Below are 20,761 nucleotides of genomic sequence, written 5' to 3'. Positions count from 1 at the left end.
ATGGATAAAGAAATTGTCCACAAAGCGACGCGTCGTCTGTGTGAAACTGACCAGAACTGCCCAATTATTGGTATGACCGCTGCTGAAGAACTGACCGGCGGACTCCTGGTTAAAAAAAAAAAAAGTGTAAAAAGACAAAAGAAATACACACGTTTTAAAATAATGTCGGTTAAAAGAAATGATCAGAGGATGAAAGCACGGCAAGCTAACAGGGACGCGATCCAACCGGCTAACCGGCGAATTGCGTCGCCCAATAGAATAAAGGTGTCAAATAATCAGGATTTAGCACAGAGGGGTGATGCTTACCACGACATTTATGCCGTTCGTTGAGGAAAAGGTGCTCAAGAAGAGAGCGAGAGTGAGTATTTTCATCATGTAGTAGTGAAGTGGAGTGGAGTGAAACTGCGAAACCAGGAAGGCAAAGTGCTCGACACTCGGTGCGGTCCTACGAGTACTTCCGGTTGAAAAGTGTCAAAATAAAAGCTTGTAACACGTTGCCTTAGCAATTCATAAAATGATGTCGTGAAAACTCATTGTTTGTGATGAGGTCCGATTTTACAAGAAGCCATTTAAGATCACACGCATTCAGTCGATATTGTAGAACGTGAGAATGGAAACCACTTTGTAAGAGTACTTGATATTACATTTCCCATTTTCACAAAAGTCACGTGCAATATTTGTACATGGAATATATTGGTGAGCGTCAGGGGAAGACTCAGGACCGCATTTGCATCAGCAAGGAAGATGAGGGAGGAGGCGGAGAGAAAGGATGGAGACGGGGCAGGAGAGAGCGAGGAGGAGGAGGAGGAGGAGGAGGAGGAGGAGGAGGAGGAGGAGGAGGAGGATGTCGTGTCGCTGTGGTTTCGCCTGCAGGAATCCGGGAGGAGAGCGAGTGAGCGAGGGCACGCACGCACGCACGCACGCGCACGGCCGGCCACGATGAGCGCTGAGCTGTGACTTGTCGAGAGTCGCCGAGGAGCAAGAAAACAAAACTCAAGAAAAAACGAGACGATTGGAAGGCAAACAAGTTGCAAAATCTCGGAGATGAACACCAACGATGCCAAAGAGTATCTGGCACGGCGGGAGATACCTCAACTATTTGAGGTGAGCCATACATGGAGATGACGTTCCCGTTTCTCAGTAATATCTTGCATTTCCAAAAATGGATAAAGACGATTATTTAGAGAATGCTTCAGTGGAACGCGCTGTCTAGACATCTTCCTGCATCCTTCCATATAATTGTTTTAAGTGACAATCCCAGTAAGTGTAAGATGTATGTTGGACACAATGTTCCTCTTAAAAAAGCATGCATCCTGCTCTCATTCACTATTCATCGTTTTACTTTATTATTTCATGACAATTTATGAATTTACGGCTGATTTCATTTGTTTGTGCCAACCAACATGGCAGTGTCGTTAATTGAACGTAATGTTCTATAGTAATACCAATACTTCTACCACTATTTTCACTGCTTGTAAAACTGATCAAGTCTTAGAAAATTCAAAGGTCTTTCTTTTTCTTAACATTTTTTTTGTAAAAAAATATCCTGGAACCATTATGACTTTTTTTGTCATTTTTTTCCACAGGTGTAGCGTTTTCTTTTCAGTGGTACTCCATTCTTTGTTTACTTATGCTACTGTATAGCCACTATCATGGTAATAATGAAATCCATTCATACTCCTGGATGCTCTTAACGAGGTCTCACTTATGAGCCATCGTCTATTACAAGCAAGCGATCACGGGCATTTACTGCCGACTGTTTTTTTAAGCGTGCCGATAGCGACACCACAAAATCAATGTTTTCTTGAGTTGGAGGAAGTTGATCACACCTCCAGAGCCTGACTCTCCATATTTATCTTTAGAGCCTGCTGACGGGTCTGATGTACTACCGTCCCGATGACCCAGTGGATTACCTGGAGGGCTGCCTGAAAAAGGTCCGGGAGTTGGGCGGCCCAGAAAAGGTGCGGTGGGACACGTTCGTGGGCCAGGAGAAGAAGCCGCTGCCCCCCCTCAATGGTGGCCAGTCGCGCCGCTCACTCCTCAGAAACGGTGAGGGAACCGGGCCATCGTGAAATCTTTTAACTAAAATGACAAAGAAATATGGTTGAACTAGATGAGTCATTCTCAAAGTGTAGTTACTATTCCATTTCAAGACATGACTATTACCACTAGTGGTATGAGGCCCCCCTCTAGTGGTATGCAAAAGAAAATTCCAATTCAGTTGTATTTCACTTTTTGCATCTTTACTAAGAAGTGGCATGGTCTCCCAACATTCACTTAATGAATCACGACACAAAATAAGAGCAATTATTTAGAAAAACTGAAATGATCAACCCTATATTATCAGTATTAAGTGAAAAGAGTGAAAACATTTTAAGCACTTTGCCCCCCCGAGTGATCATAAGAATAAGAACAAAAACGATATCAGTGTGAATGCCATTCCCAGACAAAAGGAAGAAAACATTTACAAAAACTTTACACCCCCATATTTCTTTCTCAAAATGAAGAGAGCATCTCTCATTCTGATCTGTGGTGTTGATGCCATTTGCTGTGTGGAGTCCAAGATTTGCTGAGATTAGAGAGCAAAAGCCACTTTTATTGACTTCCAGTCTGGACCCATCTGTGCTGTGATATAATCCCCCCCCCCCCCCCAGAAAAAGCCACAGGCTGTAAATCTCAACAGGCATTCAGTCATGACGGTGGAGTGAGTCCTCCAAGGCCCAACGCAACCATTATTATACGTACTATATGATGAGCATTTGGTGCTGTATTTCATTTTGGTGGACGATACGTAAACTGGTTTCATTATTAACAAAAAAATGACACCCCCCGTTCATTAGGTCATAAGCAAATGTATGTTTCTGACAGGTTGGTGTGAATACTATGCTCGGAATTAATGATCAATAATAACTAGAAGATGCTTGTCACCGACTGCCCTCAGAATCAAATCTTTGCTCTTTTAATTTGCTCATCACCATAAAACTGTCATCACAGATGTGCTCATTAGGGCAGTCGTGTTTTTTTGGGTGAGCTTGACACCAGAGGTCACAGTATATGAAGCGTGATGGACAGCTGAGTCGTGCATGAAGAAGATCTTCCCCCACAGAAACTCATGCTAAGGTGTGTGTGTGTCTGTGTGTGCGTGCATGCGTGACAGCGATGCCCGACAGTCCCAATTTCCCCTACAGACGTTACGAGCGCCTTCCTCCCATCAGCCAGTTCTCCATCGAGAGCGACTCGGACCTGTCGGAGACGGCCGAGCTCATCGAGGAGTACGAAGTGTTTGATCCGTCCACACCACGGCCCAAAGTCATCCTTGTCATCGGTAGGTAAACAAGACGTGGTAGATGTAGTATCTTTTTCTATAGGTGATTTTCATTTCCACGTATTCACGTGGTGAAGTAAACATAGTCAAGTCAAAGAACAAAACATTACGATCAGAAAAAGTGGCATCATATATCCATAATAATAACAATAATACCTAGATAAAGAAATGGAAAACAAATTGCTGCCAATTCTTGTTTCTCAGCATCAGGAAAGCTGATGCTTTCTTTCTAGCAAGAGGTGCTTCTTATTACCCTTCCAGTCATCCAAATGAATCTCAATGAACGTTTACTTTGCGTAGAAGCTAAAAATAGGTTCTTGTGGCATGTCCCTCCCTCCCGCCTGCCCGCCCGCCACTTTGCTTTGTCTGTAAGCTAAGGGGCGGTGCCATATGCTTAAGGTGACTTCAACATCATTAACATCATCGTTCCTATCATGACCTGTTTCCCACCTTGTCATAGAGCAGCCACACCACTATTAAATAAATACTACATGAATCATCCAGAAGCCTGGAATATTAGTCAGCTGGATGACTTTTGAGGCATCCTCATCATTTTGAAGTTCCTCCTGGCTTATTTTTGCCGTCAAAATGAAAGAAGACGCTTTTGAAAAATGTGAGACTTCACACATATACCTGCTTCATCAGCCCCCAAACACACACATAGACAAACACAGACTCGGTGAATTAGCAGCGGCCTCATACCCGCAACAGGCTTGACATACTGCAATCCAGCCACCCACGCGCACAATGTTTTCACACTTTCTCTCTGTCTGCGTTGCTCTCTCCCCACCAAGACTACCTTGTTATCTTCACTTTCATGTTCAATTCAAAGCCTGGTATCGCATGAATAACACAAAAGAAAAGTTCCAATGCTGGTTTGGGCTGATGCCACATTTGTCCAAATACGCATCCTTGCATTTTCTGCTCTACCTTTCCACCACCCTAGGCGGTCCCGGAAGCGGCAAGGGAACACAGTGCCTGAAGATCGCCGAGCGTTACGGCTTTCAGTACGTGTCGGTGGGGGAGCTGCTGCGCAAGAAGATGATCCACAACGCCACTAGCAACAGGAAGTGGAGCCTGATCGCTAAGATCATCACCAACGGCGAGCTGGCACCGCAGGTAGTCCCACAAAGACGCAGGAACAACACCAACGCACACAAGTAGACATTCATTAGCGGTGTTTGAGTCACACAAGCCGGACGCATCTCATTAGTGGCGAGAAAATAAATCCGACTGGCCAACCTGAGTTGGTTTGTGTGCTTTTGAATGTCGTCGTTGCCATTCAATCAGTTAGTTAAGGAGCACCTCTTAATAGATACCGTATTTGAGTTAGTTGCAAGAAGTCAAATGAAACACTATTAAGCTTGCCTTCCCTAGACTTTTTATCATGACCCCGAGGTCTAGCCATTGAAATTATCTCGGTCGGTTTGGGGAGGCAGCTGCTGCTGTCCACACAGATGAAGCGGTGATGCGGCAAAGTGCGAAGCCAAAAAACACTCGGCGCTACCGCCCACGTCGCGACTGGCGGTGCCGAGCGCTCTTGCAAAATCGTCCTCTTTGAATCCTTCCCTTCTTTCCCATCCTCTCCGTCCGGCCGCTCGCCAGATGGCTCGGCGTGAAGCAGTCAAACAAACAGCAAAGTGGGTCATGCTGGCAGCTTATTCCACGCGATCAAGTCATTCGTGGCTATCGGACATCGCTTTGGCTTGTAAACACATTAAGATTTTAAAAGTGGGCAGAAAATCAATTTGGCAATCTTTGTTTTCTCCATCAAGACACAAGCATCAAACGTCAATGGATTCAACCAAACTATCAGTATCTTGTTTTCTCTGCCAGTACATTATTGATCCACATGCGTCACCAAATGACCCCTTTTAACCTGGGCTTGGACAAAATATCCATATCATTATCTATTGATAGTATCGATACACAATTGTTAAATATTGATCATTTTTAACGAGGACAATATCACCCATATGGTGATGTATCATCTCCTCTCACAGGAAAGTATCAATCCACGAGCATCAAATATGGATGCGTTTTAATTGGAGGCGGGACAAAATATCAATCTTGTGATTTATGGGTTGAACCCACGCAGTATCGATAAACAAGCATCAAATATTAACCGGAAACGGATGACTCATTTCATGACATACCAAATTGGTTTCCTCTGCGGTACTGCTCCACAAACGTCAAATATTCATCCGTTTTTAGCCACAGTGGGATAAAACATCCATTTTTTTTCCATCCATCCATCCATCCATCCATCCATCCATCCATCCATCCATCCATCCATCCATCCATCCATCCATCCATCCATCCATCCATCCATCCATCCATCCATCCATCCATCCATCCATCCATCCATCCATCCATCCATCCATCCATCCATCCATCCATCCATCCATCCATCCATCCATCCATCCATCCATCCATCCATCCATCCATCCATCCATCCATCCATCCATCCATCCATTTTCTGAACCGCTTAGTCCCCACGGGGGTCGCGGGCGTGCTGGAGCCTATCCCAGCCGTCATCGGGCAGCAGGCGGGGGACACCCTGAACCGGTTGCCAGCCAATCGCAGGGCACACAGAGACAAACAACCATTCGCACTCGCACTCACACCTAGGGACAATTTGGAGTGATCAATCGGCCTACCAAGCATGTTTTTGGGATGTGGGAGGAAACCGGAGTGCCCGGAGAAAACCCACGCGGGCTCGGGGAGAACATGCAAACTCCGCACAGGGAGGGCCGGAGGTGGAATTTTTTTTTTCCAATTCTCAAAAACCTCATCAAAAATGTTGATTTAACATTTTTCTCTTACATGACATGATCCACAGTTAAATACTGTTTGCATGGCTTGCAATGGGGTGAAGTTATTTGCTCCAATGTGATTCGTATCCAAAAGGTTACGTGCATGCTATGGAGTCTGGTGAACCACTTCAAGGCTTGGAAAGCGGCCATGGAATCTTGATGAGAAAGCGCCCGCCCGCGTTGTGTGTGTTGGTACGGTGTTATTTTTAGAGCAGCCAAGCGCTCGTGTATCTGCTTTTGTTGACCTCCTCCTGCAGTCAGGAAGAAGTAAGTGACGCTAAAGGATGCTGGCACTCAGTGGCCTCGAGTGAGCTAGCTCGACCGACCGACCGCCATCATGTTGCACCACTGGAATACAGCGTGGGATAGATAAATAAAGAAATAAATTGGCCGGCAGTGTGCCGCTGTCATCGTTTCTCTTAAGTCGAGGCTCGTCGTGATTAATATTTGATGCGCTTTCAATTCAGCCAGAAAAGGTTAACTGAAGAAGACTTGATGATGCATTCGAGTCACATGATTCAACCCAGCCAGCTGAAGCCAAAGACTCGCCTTCCTTTTTTTTCTCTTATTGCGATTATTCCTCCTTTGTAATCATTAAAAATCCAAAGAAAAAGCAAAACAAACATACATACTCTCATGACGTGGTGCATGATAGCTTTTCAAACTACTCATTTAACTGTCGAGGGATGCACCCCAGCCGGCGCTGACAAGGTCTTGTAGCATTTACGCTAGCTAATGCAAATGGTGGATGGAGAAAACAATAGCGCAGCATCTGTGTTTTGCAGGAGACCACTATCACCGAGATCAAGCAGAAGATCATGAAAATCCCAGACGCCACCGGCATCGTCATCGATGGCTTTCCGAGAGACGTCGGGCAGGCCTTGTCCTTTGAGGACCAGGTGAGTGTCAAACATTTGGAATATCGTGGTATACCATATGGGTTTTTTCTCAGGGTACGTAATTTATCGGCAATAGATGCTCATATATGGCGGCCATGTTGACAGCTCATTTGAAGGCTCTCAACGTTTAGCGGCACCTCAATGAGATGTCAGCGACTCGCAGTCCAGCTCTATTTCAGCAGACACAACATCGCTGTGACATTGACATGTTTCATCATTTATATTCATACTGCATCCATCATAATTACAAAACATGACCGTAGTAAATTGCGTGGTTAGTTAGTTAGTTGCGGTTGTGATTGGCTGACGACCAGACCAGACCAGACCAGATGCTCGTTCAAAATCAACCCGAATTGCCTCACGAGCCACCACGATGAAGACCAGAAGACAACAAAAGGAAGGGATGGCTCGAGCAGATCATTCAGGTTTGCAATCACGAGTTCTGAGATTGCCTTTTCTTTTTCGGAGTCTCCCAGCTGAAATAAACAGTTGCTAGGAAACGTCTTTGTGTGCCACCGGCTTTGTGACAATTGACTCCGACGTTCATTTTCGACATTTACCCAAGCGTGCCGCTCCGTCGCCACATCCAATCAGCTCACCCTTACATCAACTAGCCTTCCGTTGTTTCTTCCCTGATCTGCAGCCCTATCGATGCCAGCGATGTATAGTGACAAGCAGCACAATAAAAACTGCTGCATTGTCCAAATAATTTGTGCACGTGATCTACCTGTTGTCATTCATAGAAACAGCCTTTTTTTTTTCTTTTATAGCTAGTCTGCGGTAACATTGCAGCTCTGCTTACCTCTTTGGCTTTGACACGATGGTGCTTCCATGTACGTAGTTTGAGCGCCTGCTTGAAAATCGTCACCCAGTCTCACGGTCAGGTCATGGGTGGCCAAAGTCACTGTTGGGAGAGTATTAGGTATGAATCAGAAACGGGCAGATGACAAGTCCTTTACGTGGTTGTTGAATTTCTCACTTGATAGGCGGTGAGACACTCCTGGAACTCAACTATTTGTGTGCAAGCATGTGCTTGATGTCATGCAAATTGGCATCTGGAAACAAAAGCAAGACTTCTATTTTTGATGGAATATTAATAGAGCGCAAATGTCAAGATTGTCATCGACGTTCCCTCTCTGCTGGCAGATCTGCACTCCCGACGTGGTGGTGTTCCTGGCGTGCACCACCCACCGCTTGAAGGAGCGCCTGCAGCGGCGGGCCGAGCAGCAGGGTCGCCCCGACGACAACCCGAAAGCCATCGACCGGCGTTTGACCAACTTTAAGCAAAACACCATCCCCTTGGTCAAGTACTTCCAGGAGCGGGGCCTCATCGTCACGGTAACGCACGCCATACGGAACAGGACACACGAGATTCGATCCATTATGCCTATGCTACATTTCAGATAGAGTTTAGGTTAACGCAATCCAAAGAATTCGTAGAGTTTTGGTGGCTTTTGGCTGTAACGGATTAATAGCATTCATTTCAGTGAGAAAAGATGATTTGAGAAATGTCTTTTGACTTATGAGCGTTGTCACGAAAAAAATCATTCATTTACTCTATAATATATAAGACATTCTTTTGCAAGATAACTATGTATTATAAAACACTGTCATATTTGTTTGAAATGATTGTATTGTCTAACATTAGCTTGGGGTTCTTGGAAATAGTGCAAAGTGCACACGCAGTAAAGACTAATGGGCAGATCATTAGTAGAGTCCATGTTAATTGCATCCTCGCGGGAGCTTCATTAAACAGGCCAGCTTCCACGTGACTGGCGGCCACCTCGCTTCTTATCGATCTGCCTATTTAACATTAAGGGGACGAGCGGAAAACCACTTTTTTCTATTTGTATGGATATATACATTGGAGAGTAATTGGATCCCCGGAGTAAAAATACACAACCAAGTACATTTTTAATATGCCTTTGGAAATTCTTAAATTATTTCCACAATAAGTTTCTCCACCCATGATTTGGGAGCTAGGTGACGTGAAAAGGTCATAGCTTTTAGTGGCATCCACAACATTTTGAGTAACGAAAATTCTCTCCTCTCAGCTGGACGCAGCTCGTGATGAAGAGGAGGTGTTCTGTGACATCAGCGCAACTTTAGATAACAAGCTCTTCCCGTCAGAGGAGTCCGCCGCAGGTAGCCTCAGATGCTATTTTCAGCTGAACAACTCCATGCAGCACGCTGGCCTCGGGTTTAGTAACGTCTGCCACGTTTGAATCTCGGCTACGGTGTTCCAGTGTGGATTTCTGGCTACTACCGCTAAATTTTAATGAGTTGTGTCCATCATGGACAGTCCATGAGTGCGCAACACCGTCTCCAGGGAGAGGAGCAGCTTTAGTGACAGGCTGAAGTCACTTTGTTGTGCCGCTAACAGACTGAGAAAATCATTCGTCCCTCCTGCCCCCATAGCACGCAGCGTTTTGATTCCACTCTGCGAGAGAGGGAAACGCTAGAAGATCACATCAAGTGTCAAGTCAAGTCAAGTCAAGTCAAGTTTATTTGTATAGCCCTAAATCACAGACAGTCTCAAAGGGCTTCACATAGCCAAAATTGACAATTATTCTCAAAGCATCCCCTGATCATAAGCTCCCAAAAGGGCAAGGAAAAACTCAAAAAAAACCCTGCCAGGGGAAAATGAGAAACCTTGAGAAGGGACCACAGATGGAAGGATCCCCCTTTCAGGATCACCAAGTTGTAATGGATGCAGAGAGTGCACAAGTAATACATAATATGAAAATCAATGAAAAAAATGGATGTCGGAGGTGCCCTCGATTGTCCTGGCAGTGTCTTCAAGGGGGTTGAGCCGCAGTTCCCCCATCTTGAATTGGTCCCCGAGAATCCAGCTAGCGCTATCAGCTTTTGAGCCACCTAACCCCCTCCCCAGCCGGGGAGGAGGTGGGCAGAGAGAACAGAACAAACTCCGGCCAAATCGGCCATCACAAGTTAGTTAAAGGCCATCTCATAGAAATGTGTCTTTAAACGTGTCTTAAATGTTTCTACTGAGGTAGTAGTTCTAATATCCATTGGTAGGGCATTCCAAAGCTCTGGAGCCCGAATAGAGAATGCTCTAGACCCTGCAGACATTTTCTTGGCCCTCGGTATAACTAAAAGACTAGCGTTTTGCGAACGAAGGTTACGAGACGGAACATAAGGAACGACTAGGTCGACGAGATATGAAGGCGCTAAGCCATGCAGTGATTTATAGGTTAGTAGAAGAACCTTGAAGTCACATCTTAAATGGACCGGGAGCCAATGTAATTTGGCTAATATTGGGGTAATGTGATCAAATTTTTTTGACCGTGAGAGCAGCCTCGCAGCGGCATTTTGCACTAACTGTAGACTTTTGATACTGGACTTAGGAAGACCAGAGAATAATACATTACAGTAGTCCAGGCGCGACGTGACGAACGCATGTATAATAGTTTCCGCATCCCCGGTCGAGAGGATAGGACGAATCTTAGCAATATTACGAAGGTGAAAAAACGCAATCCTGGTTATATTCTTAATGTGTTTTTGAAAGGAGAGCGTTTGGTCAAATATTATCCCGAGATTAGTTACCGTATCACTCTGATAGTACGGTTATCTATAGTTATAGTGGTTTCCTTAAATAAGTGTTGATAACGAGTAGGACCAATTATCAACATCTCAGTTTTATCCGGGTTAAGACGAAGGAAGTTGAGAGACATCCATTGCTTAATCTCCGCAAGGCACGCCTCGAGATTACAACAGTCCTGTGGATCTGTCATCGATAACGGCATATATAATTGGGTGTCATCCGCGTAGCATTGAAAGCTAATATTATATTTACGTATTATGTCCCCAAGCGGAATCATATAAATATTAAATAAAATCGGTCCGAGTACCGATCCCTGTGGGACACCACACGTAACATTATAAAGCTCAGAGGCCGTATTACCATGGACCACTCAGTGCGTCCTGCCTGATAGATAGGAATTGAACCAGCTTAGTGCTGACCCTGAGATACCAACACAACTTTTAAGACACCCTAATAAAATATCGAAGTCTACAGTGTCAAAGGCAGCACTAAGATCAAGTAGTAACAATACAGACGACGAATTTGAATCCATAGCTATGAGGAGATCATTAGTCACTTTAGCAAGTGCTGTCTCTGTAGAATGATTAGCTCTAAAACCAGACTGAAAAGAGTCATATCGATTATTAGCGACCATGTAATCAATAAGCTGCTGCGCTACTACTTTTTCGAGAAGTTTTGCTATGAATGGGAGGTTTGAAACTGGCCTATAATTACTGAGACAGTCCGGGTCAAGATTTGCTCGCTTAAGTAGTGGTTTAATAATAGCGGTTTTAAAGGCTATTGGCACTATCCCAGAGGAAACAGACAGATTGATTATATTTAAGACGGACGGTCCTAAAATTGGAAATAATTCTTTAAGTAGTTTGGCTGGAAGCGGGTCGAGTAAACATGTTGTTTGTTTAGCCGTACTAACCAATTTTGTAAGCATTTCAAGGGACACGCTTTTAAAATTTGAGAGGGTTATTGCATGATCCCCAGCGCTAGTAACCGGCGGAGCGATTGGCATGGTATTCTTGATCTCGTCCCTAATGGGCTCAATCTTTTGAACAAAAAATTTCATAAACTCGTCAGCTGAGTGGAAGGAGCTATCGGGGGTCGGCTGGCGCAGAGTTAGCTTTGCCACTGTATCAAATAGGTATTTAGGATTGTTTTTATTAAGATTAATGACTTGCGAAAAATAACGAGTTTTTGCTAAAATAAGCGCATCTTTATATTTCAGGAGGCTGTCCTTCCATGCCTGATGGAAAACCTCAAGTTTGGTTAAACGCCATCTGCGCTCATGCTTTCTACATAATTGTTTAAACGTACGTGTTTCATCTGTGAACCACGGAGTTGGCCATCTATGGCGAGTTTTCAGATGTAGCGGTGCCACAGAGTCAATGGCTTTTAATAATGTCGCATTGAATTCATTTGTAAGATTATCGATAGAGCCGCTGTATGCGGGAAACATGGCGGTTGCCGGCGACAGTAACTCAGATAGCGCAGTTGCAGTCATGGAGTTAAAATTACGGCTGCTATAATTCTGATTGCTCTCTTGTCTTTGACAAGGAACTAAAATTTCAAATTTTATTAAGAAATGATCAGACAGAACAGTAGTGTATGGCAGTACTGCTATATTTGAGGTTGCTAGTCCCCGGGATAATACCAGATCTAAGGTATTTCCATTCTTATGCGTTGCTGCCTGTACAGCTTGCGTAAAACCAAACGTATCGATTAAAGTTTGAAATGCCGAAGTCAGTGGTTCTGACGGTGAATTCATGTGGATGTTGAAATCACCCATGATAACTATATTATCTGCATTTGTCACTAGATCAGCCACAACTTCTGAAAATTCATCCAGGAAGCCAGAGTAAGCCCCGGGTGGGCGGTAAATAACAACAAGATAGAATGACGGTAACGCAGTGGATCGCACAATGAGAACTTCAAATGTTTTAAATACGTGAATTGAGCGAGGCCTAAATCTAAGCTCAGAATTTGAGATGAGGGCGACACCCCCACCCTTTTTTCGAGGACGAGCCACATGCGAGCTCACAAAATTTGGAGGCGAGGCCTCGTTAAGTGGCAGCAGTTCATTAGGTTTTAACCAGGTCTCGCAAAGACCAAAAACGATTATGTTCCGTGATAAGGTCATTAACGAGAACTGCTTTCGTATGAAGTGATCTAATATTCATAAAACCGAATTTAAGTGTAATCGGTTGATCAGGGTGCGTATCTATCGAAGGATTTTTAAACGGAATGCGAGTAAAATTGTGTTCTCTAGGCCTAATATCACCTCTCAAAAGTTTATTAGGGCGGTGGGATGAAACGACCGTGGGAATTTGATGATGAATATTTGTTACACATGTGAAGTTATCTGAAACAGGCACCGTTTCATCAGCAAGACCGGTCGGGACGGAGTGATTGGATTTGTCTACTACTCCAGTAGACAGTGTGTTTATGTGTACTGCAGCACTATTTAAACTGTCGCGCTCTAGTCTACACGAGGAGCTATGTGTATGCTGAAAGTCTAGCCTAGCGCTAGTTAACTTTAACTTAACAGACTCCAAACCCATCCTCACACGTGGTCTAATCACCTGTGCCCTGGCCTGCTCTAGAGTGACCTGTCATGAGAGGCTCAAACAGTAATCTATATTCCTAGAAAGAGTGAAGGCGCCTTCACGGTTAGGGTGAAGGCCGTCCTTCCTCAGCAGGTCGGGGCGGCCCCAGAAGGATGACCAGTTATCTATAAAATACAGTCCCTGCTTTTTACAGAACCCAGCCATCCATCGATTAAGGGAGACTAATCTACTAAACCTCTCATCAGTGCCTCTCCCAGGCAGGGGGCCAGAGACAAATATTCGATGCCGACTCATCTTTCTGGCAAGATCACAAGTCCTCGCTATGTTTTTCTTTGTGATCTCTGATTGTCTCATCCTAACATCATTGGAGCCGACGTCTATCACTATGTCCGAGTAGCTAGTGTTGTTGGAACTACGCTGTTGACTAGGCCTATTGCGAGTCAGCTCCCTAAGATTAGCTTCTATGTCGGGTGCTCTGCCCCCAGGAATACACATTACCGTGGCTGGATTTTTAAGCGTAATGTTGCGGGTAATGGAGTCGCCTATGACCAAAGTGCGAGGGCCAGTAGACCGAGATGACTTTGGACGGCTATGCGTCTTACCTGGCTCATCGCGATTAGCAAGCCGCTTGGGGCTAATGCTAACCGGGCTAGCGGGCTGACTACAGCCCGCGTCTGTGTCCGCCGCAACTACTGTTATCGCACTATTCTGCTCTAACTGGCTGACACGTCCCTCTAGCAGAGACAACCTCTCTAAGAGAAGGGTGCAGTTGGTGCACGAAGCCGTACATACCTCTTGGTCCGCTGCCATACTTTGTGTCCGAAGAGCGACGATCTGTCAGTCACAAGTGTCAACTTGTGCACTCATCAGCAGGCTCCCTATTCTGGACCTGCACTAAAATTATGACTTTTATGTTTTTACGTGTGTAGACGATGCGTTTAATATGTTTCATATCTTTAATAGTAATTCAGCATGCCTGGTTTGGCTCGTGTTGTGTTGTCATCCCAAGAGTGAATTTCCCTTGAAGATGGATAAAGTATCTTCCTACTATCATCTCTCTTGTTACATCTGTAGTGAGTTTATCAGGAACCAAGGTGAGATAAGAGTAAAAAACAAAAAAAACAAAAAATCTCCCACCGCTCCCTGGTTACGGCACTTGTTGTCATGGCAACCGGCATTGCGGCGCTAGCTAAGCTTTGTGAGAAGCGCACAATAATTTAGGTCAGACGGCGGCTACTTGCCATTGCTTGCATAAGGCACCAACCATCGCGTACATTTTTCACATGTTGTCATTGATGCATGGCGCGGCTGCTCCGAACACATCCCATGCAGCAATTTGGGATGGAAAAAATGAACGCCTTAAACGGATACATCAGCTACAAATCAACATGTCTCAGTTTATTGCTCGCATTAGCATCACGCTCACACAGTTTTGTCCGTTCTTTTCTCGAGAAGCTCGTGTAAGGACAACGAGTTGAGTTTTGTCTCAAAAATCTGAACGTCATTTAATTAGAAATTGCAGTGGAGCCCATCCAACAAGCATCTCGTCAGATGATCTGCTTTTCTTCCAGAAGCTATCCGTTTTTTTTTCTACCTGTTATCGTAAGAGCATTATGCGTTCTTATCAAATTCTTCCAGTTATGAGGCGCCTTTGCAAAAATTCAACCGTTTGACGGTATGACGATAATTGCCCCAAAGTTCTTGTGACATTTAAAGCCGACAAAAATATCATTTTCAGTTCTTTCAAATGGCATGCTCACTTGGTAGGAATTTCAATATACTGACGGCTAATGATTTTGTTTTAGATGATCCCCAATCAGTGTTTGCGTAAGCAGAAAACGTGTTCCAATTATTTTCACTTACTTCTGGAATGGCAGCTGGGTGCCGATGATGACGAATAAGATGAGGGGGATGGCGATGGATCATCCGAGCGGCGGTGACGGCTTGAATGTAGTGACGTCGCCATGGGAAATGTCAGCAGGTCCTTGCAGACGGAGGAAGAGAAGTTGTCAAGGCATCCCAATTTAATCAAGTCATAGTTACAAATATGTTTTGTCACCCACAGCTCCAAGTGAGCTGGATCTCAGTATGCTGCCTGAATGCAACATGGGCCACTTTGCTGGAAAGACTGATGAGGTAAGAAGCAAAGTCCATTTGGATTTCCACATGGGTGGGCTTTTTTTTTCAATGACGATTTGGCACCTTACATATCAATGAACATGAATATCAACGTCGTCTTGGGTGAACGATGCACGAATAAAGTGCGTGAAGACATTTTTGAAATGCTAATTGAACCTTACCTGCCAGATTCTGTCTTGTATTTGCAAAGTAGCTTTCCAGTGTGCAGTCAGAAGCAGCGTAAACAACTTGGAGCATCTGTTAAATAAACAATGAATCAACATTAGGAGGCGGGGGGGAGGCAGAAAATTAGCACAGCAATGTTTTTGCGCTCACTTTTCACACATTCGCTCACTATTTTTTCTTCATTGGTAGTAGGAGGTGAGATGAAACACGGAGGCGATATTTATCTTGCAGGCGCTTGTCTAAGAGTCAGAAGAAAAGCAAAACAAAATGACACTGAAAGCTCAAGTAATCAGAGAATCACTTGTTTCAAAATTGTAAAGCTCCAAATCTTCAAGCAAAAATATCTGAAGTCAAAACAAAAATGGGAAATGTACTTAAGTCCGAAAACAAACAATTGTTTAAATCATCATTTTAAAAATTCTCTTCTTCACACGAAATAGATTTAAATATGATTGTGATTATACTGCCCCAAAAAAAACCCACAATCATTTTATTCCTCTGTATTTTGACATGGATTGAAAAGAGTAACATTTTTGTGTGTGCATATATTTAGGATGAAGAGGAGGAAGAGCTCAGATACTCCAAAGAAAGTGAGCATTCACCTCCGTCACTACCTTCAATCACTAAACGTCGATGTTTGTCAATTTGATAACTTTGTAAATAGAACAGTCAATGAAACTAATGGTCTCATTATCCTAGCACGTATTTTGTAAAGCCAAGGATCATCTTTTCATTAACATCTAACACAAGTGACAAAATGTGCATGTTTTTGAAAACATCTAAAACACTTTTGATGGACCTCGTGTACATCATTTTGGAAACATGACACAACACCTACCTGAGCGTGCACATGTATGCGTCCGTGTATGTCCATGCTAAAGTGAACCTTGCTCTCATTTTCTCTGACAGGTTTTTGCACACTGCCAAAAAAGCCTAAGGTCATCTTTTTGATGGGTACGCGCACACACAAATGCACACACACACACACGCGACATGGAACAGCAAAGCTCATTCGCCGGACCTGAGTTCCAACCCAAAATGAGAGTCAAGGCTGTTTGTATTAGTCCTCATACATTTTAGCCTCCATGTTTAATCCAATTTAATTAAATTATAATTCAAACTAAATACATGATATGAAAATGAAATATTATGAAATAGAAATCAAAATGGTAACTAAATTATAGTTGTCATATGTTAAAAATCTAAAATATTTTATATATTTAATAATATATTCAATTTTAAAAATGTGTAATAAAACTAAACATCATAACTACACATAAATTTGAATGAAATTTGAATTGAAACATATCAAATGAATCCCAAAGGAACAAAAAGAAAAAGTGGACCAAGTTGCAGTTCGGAAGTCAAAAAACAACTAACAGGAAAAATCCAAGAAGGTTTCAGCTGTGACTCTGCTCCTCTCTGCCAGCACCGTTGTCGTTATGGCAACCCATCAAATCCACACGGAATCGGGGAAAGAGAAAAAAAAAATGTAACTCTGCCTGTGGATGGCGTATTGGACGGTGCAGAAGCCGTGTAGCGATAATGACATGTTTATCTACCACTAGTACAACTCACATCATCATCAGCATGGTGATAATGATCATACGATAACTGCATCCTGACACGCAGACGTGCAAAGGAAATCATTTGGCATACACACACACACAATCCATTCCATGCACCTGCACAATCTAATGATAATCAATCTTGAGCTGGATTGTGCTTTTAAGTCTACTTTTAATTATGTACAGCACAGTCAGGAAATGCACTATATAAAGACATAATTGCTCATTCATGACTAACAAACTAAATGTATTTAATTTTTGATTGTTGATTTCACACTGTAAAATCATAATACAATATTTGTAATTAACTGCTCAACGAAGACATAAAATCCACCTATTGCTGAACCTAACCCATAATTCATAGATATGAATTACTATACCTCATTACATAATATATCAATATATTTATTGCTACTCTATTTTCTATGTGTGCATTTGGGCCTGTAGGCGCTGCGGGCTCAGGCAAGCGTGCACAATGCGAGCGCATGGAAGACAAACTGGGCCTGCGTCGCGTGTCAATGGCCGACCTGCTTTGCAGCGAAATGCAGACTCTAGGCGACAGGGGGCGCCACCTACGGGACATCCTGCAGAGAGGAGAGCCCCTGCCGGAGGTCAGTGACCGCAACCCTGGCCACCATTGTTACCAGTTTCACTGCTGGACACCAAACCGGGAGGACGCTGGTCTACAGTGACGGTTTGCACCAAAAAGCCGATTCATAAAATTGAGTCAAACGATTTGGGCTGATTAAATCTGTCATGCTGTCATGTGTCGTCCGGATCATTTCCTGTTTTATTGTGATTTTCCTCTCGTTCCAGTCAGTGTGTCCTTCCCCTGTGCGTCCGGTCACGTGAACCCCTGATTCCAAGTGTGTGCACCTGCGTCAATGACCAACTGTCTTCACCTGTGTTCCCCTCCTGTGTCCATATAACCCGCGTCTTTCCTAGTATCCAGTGCCAGTGCGTCTTGCCTTGTCAGAACACTAGCGATCACGAAACCCTCGAGTTCCACGTAGAAGCGTTGTTTGAGCGACTTTGATCACCGATGTTAACTTGGTTACATCGCTACCTTGTTTTTGTATTTCCCTCGGTTCGAGGCGCTTTGATTTCCCCTTTTTCTCCCTCGGTTCGAGGCGCCTTTGTTTTCCCTTTTTTCCCTCCTAGTGAGGCGTTTTTTGTTCGACTGTCAGTGGAGACAATAAAAGCCTTTTTGGACATTGAACTCTCTGCATTCGAGTCCTCTCCCTGCTCTGCGCCTGACAAAATCCCCATTGAGGGCACAGGTGTTAAATGCATCTATAGGTCAGTTCATTCTAAGAAGCATGGTGGTTGGCGGTTGTGCACTTTTATGTGTCAAATGACGGCAGTAAGCTCTTTTTGATCCACTTTTGACTGAACACACACACGTACATGCACAAACACTGTCTCACGTTCAAAGGTGCCGAATCATGCCTGTGTGTGCAAGTGAGTTTTGAAGTCAAATGTCACAGAGAAGCCAACATTATATAGGTATATATTTACCAAATTGAAAAAAAAAAATGTCAAAGATTGGTTAGTCAATGTAAAATGAGCAGGTTGTTTGATTTTGTTTTGAAGCTGAATCATAGCAGTCGCAAGAAATGACGCTACCGGCGGGCATCTTGCGTTGCCACATGCGCACGTGCTAATTGAATAGACAGAAATGCGATCGAAACATTTGTCTTATGAAGTATAACTCTGATGCCGACCGAGTACTACTCACAGATTCGTCTGCACGGCGCTGTCGGAACCACCGACAATGAAATGAGGGCCCACGGCGACAGGCTACTAACTTTTTCTTGAGCCTGCTATTTGATGTCTACCAATCAAACCAGAACGTGATTGCTTGACATACTTCCGTGTGTGTCATATAGGACATTACCATGGATGTGCTGTGCGAGGCTGTCGGAGCAGCAGCAACTAGACGTCAGACAAGGGGCGTGGTGCTATGCGGCTTCCCCGTAGAACTGAGACAGGCTCAACTGTACGAGGCCAAGGTGGTTCCACATCACCCGTCTTCTTCTATGGTTTGAGGACAAACGGGAAGTTAACAAATGTACTATGTGTCAGATGGGTGAGCCCACGGCAGTGCTCCTGCTCAGCTGCTCCACCCAAACTCTCACCAGTCGTCTGCAGAGACGCCGAAGTTCCACTTCGGCCACGGTGTTGCCGGCGGTCAAAGACGGTGCCTCGTGCTGGAGGAATGACAGCTTCTGGGCCGACGCCGAGCCGGTGGTGGAACACTACGAAGAAAAAAAGCTGCTGCACACGGTCAGTGCATCGTGGAAAGTGCAAACACATCTCACGTTTTCATTTTTATGAGCACATCATTTTTTTCCCAAGTTGCATTGTCAAATGTTACAGGTCACAAAACCTAATGCATCCATGTTTGAGCACATTTGTAACTTTTTATTTTGCAGATTGATGCCGAGAAGTCACCTGACCAAGTGTTCGCTCAAATCTGCCAGGTGATGGAGTCCTTTCCCGCTATTTGATTGAACGTATGCACACACACACACACACACATACCTGCCGTTCTCCTGGTTTGATTGTACAGATTAACAAAGTCCGCTGCACAACACAAATACTGATTCCGTCACGCACAGCCCATCCTTATGTTTTGTATGGTAAACAAAAAGCATGCATTCACTGTCAAATATAAAGGATCATTTGTGGACAAAAAATAATAATAAAAAAACATTTGTACGTCATTAATTGCTTTTCGCGTTCCTTCTGGTCTCAAACCAATGGTGCACTCGGGGCACGCACTGGTTCTCCATTCGGTAATTCAGTGCTAAATAATATTTACTAAATATTAATTCTTGTCTAAATAAACATACACAATCCATTATTGAATATTCAGTAATTAAATAAATATTAGTCTGATAGAAAGAACTTGAATGACATTACTACCTTATTTAGGTCCCTCACCGAACATTGCCTCATTTTGTTTGTTTGACATTCAGCTCTGTGCTTAGAAGTCATTGTTGTCCACAGAGTGCCCAGCATTGCCGTTTTATTCCGCCTTTGTTGAATTTTCGAAGCATTTTGAATCTAAAAAAAAAAAAAAAAAAAAAAAAAACTTTTCCCTGAACATTTCTCACTCTCGTTCGTGCACCTAAACACCTGGCAGGGCAGTTACACTTGGCTGGTAATTAGAGACAGTTTACGTCATATTCTTGCGACTGGAGACCAAAATGGCAACTCGGTTAGTGAGTAAATGCCAATGTTTTGAGCGTTTTTTTTTTTTTTAGAAATACTCGGTGGATCAACGCTTGAAAAACACTATGCCAAGTTTAGATTAGGCAATAAGTTTTGTCTTATTGGGTTGACTTCCGCTTTAATATCTGAATCTGCTACTTACGTTTCAATAAAGTTGTGTATTTGACGAATTTGACTTTTTGCTATGTGACAGTGCCCTCTGCTGGTCAAAAGCGCAATGATGAAGGCTCTGCCCAAACGTCATCTTGTGTCAAATTAAATATTCTTCTGAAATCGTTTCTTGTGTGCGATGCTGTTTTTGTCCATTTAAAGCGCAATGACACATTAAAGAAATTACATCAAGTACAAACGAGAACTGGACAAAATTCTGAGTTTTCCGTAGCCAAATTAAATATATTTAAAGGCGATTGTATTTTAATTTCATAAAATGGATTCAACTCGTGTTCATTAATTCATTAAATTGTGCCAAAACAAGTTTAAATTCAATTA

General features: G+C 43.6%; 2 protein-coding genes and 1 long non-coding RNA gene across 4 annotated transcripts in view; 1 reads left to right on the top strand and 2 right to left on the bottom strand.

Moving 5' to 3' along the window:
* pigk (phosphatidylinositol glycan anchor biosynthesis, class K) overlaps nucleotides 1-453 on the bottom strand; it is a 36,807-nt gene extending 36,354 nt beyond the window's left edge. For both annotated transcript variants that reach the window (XR_011088443.1, XM_049746792.2), the window contains exons 1-2: nucleotides 307-453; nucleotides 52-105 (exon numbers count right to left, since the gene is read on the bottom strand). Coding sequence is in view for 1 of the 2 variants with exons in the window: in XM_049746792.2 (XP_049602749.1) it covers nucleotides 52-105; nucleotides 307-375 (123 nt within the window). In the remaining variant the exon portion in view is untranslated. The remainder of the gene's footprint in view (nucleotides 1-51; nucleotides 106-306) is intronic.
* Nucleotides 454-841: 388 nt separating this feature from the next.
* On the top strand, nucleotides 842-20,550 carry ak5 (adenylate kinase 5). Its single transcript, XM_049746787.2, has 14 exons — nucleotides 842-1,104; nucleotides 1,863-2,049; nucleotides 3,158-3,325; nucleotides 4,272-4,444; nucleotides 6,927-7,040; nucleotides 8,187-8,378; nucleotides 9,095-9,185; nucleotides 15,229-15,299; nucleotides 16,021-16,057; nucleotides 16,377-16,421; nucleotides 17,483-17,646; nucleotides 18,925-19,047; nucleotides 19,121-19,321; nucleotides 19,471-20,550. The coding sequence occupies exons 1-14, from the start codon at nucleotides 1,045-1,047 to the stop codon at nucleotides 19,543-19,545; spliced, it is 1,701 nt and encodes a 566-aa protein (XP_049602744.1). The 5' UTR covers nucleotides 842-1,044; the 3' UTR covers nucleotides 19,546-20,550.
* Nucleotides 9,519-19,295, bottom strand: LOC137841076 (uncharacterized). Its single transcript, XR_011088446.1, has 6 exons — nucleotides 19,174-19,295; nucleotides 18,933-19,072; nucleotides 15,618-15,706; nucleotides 15,464-15,539; nucleotides 15,027-15,147; nucleotides 9,519-14,057 (listed from the first exon to the last, which is right to left on the bottom strand). It is a non-coding gene; the product is annotated as an uncharacterized lncRNA (long non-coding RNA).
* Nucleotides 20,551-20,761: the final 211 nt, after the last annotated feature.

This window comes from Syngnathus scovelli, chromosome 17 (genome assembly GCF_024217435.2).
Source record: "Syngnathus scovelli strain Florida chromosome 17, RoL_Ssco_1.2, whole genome shotgun sequence".
NCBI classification, from domain to species: Eukaryota; Metazoa; Chordata; class Actinopteri; order Syngnathiformes; family Syngnathidae; genus Syngnathus; species Syngnathus scovelli.
The sequence above is the reverse complement of the archived record's forward strand: the minus strand, read 5'-3'. Positions and strand labels throughout refer to the sequence as shown.